This window comes from Agrilus planipennis, unplaced genomic scaffold, assembly GCF_000699045.2.
Source record: "Agrilus planipennis isolate EAB-ADULT unplaced genomic scaffold, Apla_2.0 scaffold17, whole genome shotgun sequence".
Lineage (NCBI taxonomy): Eukaryota > Metazoa > Arthropoda > Insecta > Coleoptera > Buprestidae > Agrilus > Agrilus planipennis.
Window position 1 is genome coordinate 1,570,219 of NW_020439021.1, and position 8,068 is coordinate 1,578,286.

General features: G+C 33.3%; 1 protein-coding gene across 1 annotated transcript in view; it reads right to left on the minus strand.

Moving 5' to 3' along the window:
• Window positions 1-202: 202 nt before the first annotated feature.
• LOC108744322 (receptor-type guanylate cyclase Gyc76C-like) overlaps window positions 203-8,068 on the minus strand; it is a 17,166-nt gene continuing 9,300 nt past the window's right edge. The window contains exons 8-19 of the mRNA XM_025976273.1: window positions 7,823-8,000; window positions 7,568-7,672; window positions 6,372-6,443; window positions 5,972-6,149; window positions 5,638-5,845; window positions 4,822-4,956; window positions 4,002-4,114; window positions 3,777-3,928; window positions 3,436-3,534; window positions 3,224-3,368; window positions 2,659-2,757; window positions 203-1,139 (exon numbers count right to left, since the gene is read on the minus strand). Of these exons, the coding sequence (XP_025832058.1) occupies window positions 370-1,139; window positions 2,659-2,757; window positions 3,224-3,368; window positions 3,436-3,534; window positions 3,777-3,928; window positions 4,002-4,114; window positions 4,822-4,956; window positions 5,638-5,845; window positions 5,972-6,149; window positions 6,372-6,443; window positions 7,568-7,672; window positions 7,823-8,000 (2,254 nt within the window). The 3' untranslated portion in view covers window positions 203-369. The remainder of the gene's footprint in view (window positions 1,140-2,658; window positions 2,758-3,223; window positions 3,369-3,435; window positions 3,535-3,776; window positions 3,929-4,001; window positions 4,115-4,821; window positions 4,957-5,637; window positions 5,846-5,971; window positions 6,150-6,371; window positions 6,444-7,567; window positions 7,673-7,822; window positions 8,001-8,068) is intronic.

The following is an 8,068-nucleotide window of genomic DNA, read 5'->3' on the forward strand; positions in this document are numbered from 1 at the left end:
CATTAATTTGCCAAAATCTATGAAGTGTAAAATCTTTGCTATAATAATTAACAAACCTTACCTTTTTTATAATCAGTAGGGTTGTAGCGGATAAAGAAAAACTACAACTGTTTATCAGAAGAAACAATTGGCCATATGGCATAGACACAGAAATTATGTGGTTTATAAAAGTTTTTTTTTTATTGTGTAACTTGTTTCATTTCACAATAATGTATTTTACGAGAACATCTTTTAAGTACAATCAGTGGACATTTACTACTACTAAATAAATACATAGGTATCTATAAAATCGTCTTAAGCCATTAAATAAATAATAAACACATTGAATACTTACAGCAATAGAAGATTGGTAATAAATTAATTTCTGCATTACGTAAACAATTCTGTATCGTCTGCTGTGGTAACTTTTAATAATGGCGTCGAATCATTGGCATGTAAAAAATCGTCAGATTTTTGGAATAGCAAATCGACGGCGTGATGTTTTTTGGGACTTGTCGGAGCTGAGACAGCTTGTTCTTTTTGAACATGTGAGACCGAAAGACAAAGTGTTGGAACGCTATAGCACATCGGTCTTTCCAATTTATTATTCATCGTGTCAGGACTTAAATAGACTGACAGTTGGGAATTAATAAGGATAGTTCCGGATCCAGACAGATTTTCTATACACGGACAGGAAACGCTCGTGGATTTCAGCGTCGATTTATTACAACAACTGGGAGATGCAGCTGGCGAAATACTCGGAAAATTTAAATCGTTTTCCGTCAGTATTTTTAACTGCAGCTGAGAGTTTTTATGATTTGCTAATTTTTCGCCACTGGCAAATCGGATTTTTTTGGTCGATTCAAAACTGGAACAGCGGGGCAAGACATTGTGATTTCTTGATTTGTGTTTATTTTTAAGTGAACTTTTCGGAATGAAATGGGATTTATTCGATTCAAGCGTTTGATGAAATGACGCTGCCTTTTGCTTTTGTCGTTCGGAGTTTCTTAATTGGCTCGCTTTTGGAGTTTCTCCTAAAAGCCAAAATGTCTTTTGTTCTCCTTTTCCTTTTATAGGTATTAAGCCTCTTTCAATCAAATGATATCCTCCGATCTCTTTCAATATTTCGGTACATTGTCTACTGCAATGAATCTTCAAAGCTTAAATTGAAGAAGAGTTGTTAATGATTAGAGATGTGCAAAATGGTTTTTTAAAAGAATTTAATTACAAAATGCAAATACTTTTTTGATTTGTGAATACGTACTTGAAAAATACTTTTTTAAATAAATACTTTTTTGTAGTACCTATGTAATTTTCTACATTTTCTTAAGTATAAAATATTTTTTAAGAAAACCTAGCAGGCATTTGCTCATTTTTTAAATATTGGAGTGTTTCTAGACTAATAGTAGTGTTTGCACTGTATCACCAGCTGCGAATATTGAGTATAATTCATGTTTGAAGTGATTGAGATATAGCTTTTCTATCTTTATGTTATATTTTCTTCATTTTTAATTTAACACTGATGCTAAAATAGTTTGTTTAGCGTGAATGATTAGAGCCAAAATAGGGGTTTATTGATGTAAAATCAACATTAATTATTTTATATCAAAATATTTACAACCCCATTTTGTTTCCGATATTTTACACATTGTAATAAGAGAAAAAATGGAATCCGTAGTTTTTTTAGATTTGGGTTGTTTTCTCGTAGTTCCTTACTAAAGGTATGATAAGTAGTTATGTGACAGGTGCTGATATCAATTTGGAACTTTGGAACATGACACTAAACCCGGAAAACAATACAGATCCAATATTTTAGATTATCCATTTCCAAGGAATTTAGAATTTTTTGAGCTCTCTTCAGTTAAAGAATTAGAAGGCATTCATGGAATGTCTTTTTGTCCTCTTTTGAAGGTTCTAATATCTTTAATGGCCAATTTGAGCAAGTTTCATTCATTTAACATAATGTTTGATAGGCGATACTAGCAAAACTTTTAACGGCAAAAACGTATTTTGCATTTTACAAATAGAAAATACGTTTGGAGAAGTTTTTTAAATAAATTACAAACTGCTTTTCTCAAAAAAGTATTTAAATGCAAGATAAAAATAGGTATTTTTTTTTGTATTTGCATTTTAAATTCAAATATTTCAAATAAACCACATCTTTGTTAATGATATCAAATGGACATGCAATGCTTTAATTACAATAGGTAGGCACTCAAACTTCTTTTTATGCACAAAAAGGATAACCAAAGACAATTTCTAAATCTAAAATATGTGTGTGAAAAGTAATGGAAAAAAACTAGCATTAAATTCGCTATGCTATAACCATAAACTTTTTATTTACATTTAATGAAAAACACATTCACCTAATGAATTTTAATAGGCGGATAACCATAAAAAAAATATATTGTTTTGCTGATAGTTACTATACAATAGAATAATGTAGACTTCACAGGTGAAACAAAGATACGAATTCATAAAATATTCTGAACCAACGTATTTTTTTAACGAAAACTTTAAGTTAGTTAATGTAAAATTGAATGAAAGTAGAGTAAAAAAATGCTTTTTATATTCCATGTCACGTAACTCTAACTTTACGTACAAAAATTGCATACAAAGAGGTTTAAGTATTACCACTTATAATTACTTGTAAGTATGTAACTTATTGTAAAATCTTACGAATTCCAGTTGATTCCATTCTGCTGGCGGTGTTAACAGTATCTCCGAATAGACAATACCTTGGTCTCTTCAAACCAACTACCCCCGCACATACTGGGCCTAAACATTTTTTATTTATAAGCATGAAAAAATATACAAACAAGTGGGGGCATTATTCCTTGTTTTTTTTTTTTTTTGAAGTGAAACTTTTTTACGCACGGTAGGGTAAGTTCGTTTCATGCGAGTTGCTTTGTAACGAAATCATGCAACGTATGTCCCCCCTCTACTCGGTCACGTAGTCGAGTTCGTAGTGGGGATCGCTTGAGCCGTAAGCGCGCTTCAATGCAACGTTCGTTACAGGCAACTCCGCCATGTGTAGTGTAAAATTTAAATTCATAGTGTACAAATAATACAATTAAACCAATTCCTTAACCCCTACCCCGGTATGTTTGAAGAAGTTTCACTTCAGTAGCGTGTTGTATAATTACACGCATTTTTTTATCAAAAAGTACCTTGCACATTTCTCTAAATAATTTTCGAAATACCGTACATAGGTATGTATATTTTGCACCAATTATTATATTACCTGAATGTATTCCGATTCGCAGTAACAGTTTATCGTTAGGTCTGTGTCGAATTTTGAATTGTTTGATTTCCTGTAGGAGTTTCAACGACATACTAGCGATTTCTGATGCATGGTTCATGTTGTTTCGTAGCGGAAGTCCACTTACCTGTACTTGTAACACAATTTTTAGTAAACATATTTTGTATTTTTTTAGGTCTTTAAAAGGAACTTACCACCATGTACGCATCTCCTATGGTCTCAACTTTGTAAACATCAAAATTCTCTATGACTGAGTCAAAACAAGTGTACAAATCGTTTAAAAGATCTACCACCTACAACACAAAATATTTATTTTGTATTTGCCGAAAATAATGTTTGCTAAAATTTGTATTACTTTTGTGAAATTTATCTGAAATGTTTGATTAAAAAGTTTCATTACCAATTTCTCTTCAATTTCAATTTTATTAAAGAAAGACGAGAATAAAGACGTCTAGCCCGTAAAGCTCTTATACATGTAGGTATGTATGTAAGGGGTTGTATATGCCGATTGAACCAAAGTAATAACAATAAATACCTGAAGGGGAGTGCTCTCTGCTGACATCGCAGTGAATCCTACTATGTCGCTAAAATAAATTGTAACACAGTCGAAACTTTCGGCTTCAATTTTTCCGCCGATTTTAAGCTGATCTGCCACAGGTTTTGGAAGCATTTCATACAAAAGGGCTTCTAAAATTTATCAAAACGAAAATAAACTTGGATAATAAGAATTATATTTTTGTTAATAAAAAAGGTTTATGACCTGTTTTCTTCTTTTCTTCTTGAAGCTGACAAGTCCTCTCATCCACCAGAACTTCCAAGTTATTTGCATACTTTTCCATCATTGCCATCATATTATCGAATATATTGGGTTTACTTAAATAAACCAAATGATTTCCCGAGATAAAAATGTTCAGTCTCTCAGAGTCTCTGATAGCGAGACTCGAGTCTCCGTCTCTCATCGAGTTTGTCTGGTGTCGCTGAGAGAGACTGTCGAGAGACTGTCAAAAAAACTGTTTAACGTCTCTGAACGAGAGACTCGAGTCGCTCATAGAGAGATCCTCATTTCGTATCCAGTCTCAGAACGAGAGACTCGAATTAACAATTTTATCGTTCGAGTCCATACAGAGACTCTGAGAGATCCATTAAAACACCTAGGCAATAACTGAGAGACTGTGAAAGACTGCGAGAGATGCTCTCAGAGACGCTGAAAGACTCTGAGAGACTGGAGAGAGACTGAAAACTTTTGTCTAGGGTTTCTTCTAATTTAAATTTATGTAATGTTTGTAATTACAATGCATTTTAAAATAAATAATAATTATGAATTGAATAATTAATTTATAATACTTTAATATTATACATAATATGTCGTAACATGGCGGTAAATGAAGAATATTTAATGTGAAAAGTTATTACTTTAAAACAGCACTCATAAAAAATCAGTATTTTGGATAAAATAAAATCAATGAAGCTGTTTAATTTTGTTATAGCCGATAATAAAACGGCTAAGCAAAGTAGAGAAAACGTTTTTCAATTGGGATTTAATGAACCGATTTGTATATAAAACAAGAAGAATGTCTTACATTCCTTTCCGTAGCGGTCTTAATTTCACTCTTATTGTTTTGAAGTCAGGCCTCGAGTCTGGGTCTTCTGCCCAACATTCCTTCAAGCAATCTTTAACGAAATCGAAAATATTTTCGTTTCCTTCAAGCGATGGCCTTAAAATAAAAGTTTCATGACAAAAATCTATTTACCTACGTCAATGATATTATTTTACTTTTCCTGTTATATTTACAAGAACATTCTATCAGCGTGAATTATATTACAATTAGATTTTTCTGATAGTAATTTCAAAAAATTAAATTTAAATTTTAAAACAAAGAAAATTTTTGAAAATGTGTATAAACTTCTACATCTCTTTCCGTGGTAGCTATTCAGGTGAAATAAGTGAAGAGCCTGTTCAGCTATTTTTGGAATAGTATCGAGATTTTGTTTAAAAGGTATATACAATTACTGTAACTACTTAGAGGGCTTTCTAATGGTTTAAATTACCCTTATAAGGGTCTTAATAATATGCGTTTGAATTTGAATTGAATGCCCAAATGAAGAGCTAGGCGCTTGGCTTGTGGAAATTTGCCAGCGCTAGTCTACTCGGAAAGGGAAGAGATCGAATAAAGTTGACTAGTCTACTGCACCTGCATGCACTTGAAACGTATTTGCGGTGTTCGCGCGGCGCAACAAGTTTCATATTGTTCAACATGAATCCTGGTACACAATCTCAGGAATATATAGCTAATTCTAAGTTTAGTTTTTCTCAGTTTTTCGCAATTCCTAGCCCATTTTTGAAGACACAAACCCAACGATACGTAACCTTAATTAAATATCAAAACAAGTGTTACCTGAAAGGAGGTGAAGATAAATTCATGATTCTTTGCAGAATTTCTGTGTAAGGCAAGTCCGTGTTCCCAAACGGTCCATTCCTGTTGTAAAATTCGTGCAGGATTATTCCAAAAGAATATACGTCAGCTTTCGGAGTTCCGATTGTATCATCTTCTTCAAAAAGGGAATTCATGGCCCGCAACACTTCCGGGGCACGATAAATTAGTTCTAGACAAATCATGGTGTAAGATATAAATACTAATATTAGGCGATAGAAGTAAGAGTTAGTTCAAAAACCAGAAGGAGAAACAATAGGAAACGATAAACAACGATTTGTTTTTGAGAAAGAATTACTTCGGCATTTTTCGAGTACTTTGTACGGATCTTTGGAAGATGGATCTTCTGAGCCTTTCATAAATTCTCTCAGACCGAAGTCTGACAATTTGACGACCCATCTTGAATCTACCAGACAGTTTCCTGTGTGAAGGTTTCCATGAAATCGAACTGGAGATTCGTGTAAATAAATCATCCCCTACAACAAACAATTATGACACCAGCGTAAAGTGTATTAACTGCGAGCAGTAATTTTGATCCATTGATTTTCTTTTCTCAATAAAATAAATCTGGAAAATTATTTTACTTGACAAAATACAAAAATAAAGGAAGGAAAAAGGTTGTTGATACCCTTTTACAAGATATCAACTACAGAAAAAGATTTAATGGATTTTTTTCTTCGCATTATTTGATACTGTACCCGTAGAATGTCACCAACAAGGGATGCAATAAACATGCTGTCCAATTTTACGTCTTCGTTTTCCAATATATCCTAGAAAAGTAAAAACAAATGAAATTAGCTGTCATGGGACATCTGGCAGATGTGAAATTTCGAAAAATTAATGTGAAAACTAGAAAAAAAGAAAAAGAAATAAACATAAATTAAGGCAAAAAGACTTTCTGCATCGGCCAGATATAGAACCCAGTCGACCCGTGTGAGAGACGAGCATTGTTCTCATTGAACCATTCACATTTAATGATCTATTGAGTATACGTGGATTCCGCTTCACAAGCCGATATCCTTAATTGAAAAGGACCTTGTCAAACGATATTGAACTCCAGTTAATGGGATGTTTTCTAAGGATTGTGTTCACTACACAATTATTTTTGTTGTAAGTTTATTGGGAGAATTGTGCATGTAGATATGTTCGGAATGTAGGAAGTCAGATAACTCAGAACGGTTAATTTAGAAATTCGAAAAAGATTGTCAATGGTGTATGTCTGGAATACGGCGCTGTACGGGTGCGAAACATCGACGGTGTGCACGGCGGAAATGAAAAGTCAAAGGCGTTCGAAATGTGGTGTTACAGGCGAATGATGAGGATACCAAGGATAGAAATGAGGAGGATTTAGAAAGACTAGGAGAACAGAGAGCGCTAGGGAAGTCAATAAGAAATAGGCGACATAGGTTAGTATTAGGATAACTTCTCAGGCATAGCACAAATAGCTAAGGATGTGTGGGTATCTTAAGATGATTATATATATTTAAAAAACTCGGTGAGACATGAGACAAAATGTCGTGCATTGGCGTGTCCGAACGACGCGTCGCCGTTTGTAGTCCCGCATTGATTAGATTTGAGTGGAGTTTACCTTAAAAGCCACGCCAAGAGATATTTCTCATCAAAGGGTCCTACTTTAGGTACATTTTTATATCACAAATAAAATAAGTACTCTTATTACAATAGGTCGTAAACTTTCCGGGCAGAAAAGCCTAGAAGCTCTTCATCATCGATAAGTATTCTTAATATTCTTTATTATGTTCATTTTTAGACTGCATACCTACATATAAATACGAACATTATGTCTAATAGAATATACGAAGCGAGAAATTGGATATAGAGGACAACTATTATGGAAGCAGTAGGGATTAATGTCAGAAACACTGTTTACACTCACCCTTAGGCTCCCCCTGGAGCAATACTCGGTAACAATGCAAATATTTGAAGGGTCGGTGCAAGCGCCGATAAAAGCGTTTAGATTATCATGCCGCAAATCTCTCAACTGAAATAACAGAATATGTTTCTTAATGGGGTATAAAAATTAAATGCCCTTGCTTCGAAGTTTAGTAAATTACGATCAATTTTTGTACATATAATATTTTATAAGTATTTACATAACATAAATATTGTTTAATTAAAAATTGCTACTTACTACTTTGAGTTCTTTCTTCACAGTACGAGTAAGATCAATGTATTTTTTATGAACCTTCTTGACTGCATATAATCGTCCTTTGTATAAACCTACTTGAGTAAAAATAGTCGAATACCTTAACTCGTTATCGAGATTAGAACTTAGTGAAACTTGACTTGTCCTTACCAATGGGTGAATTGTCTATGAAGAGAATGTTGACACACAAAATTACTATATATTATTAAAATAAGCCACTGGCAAATCGGA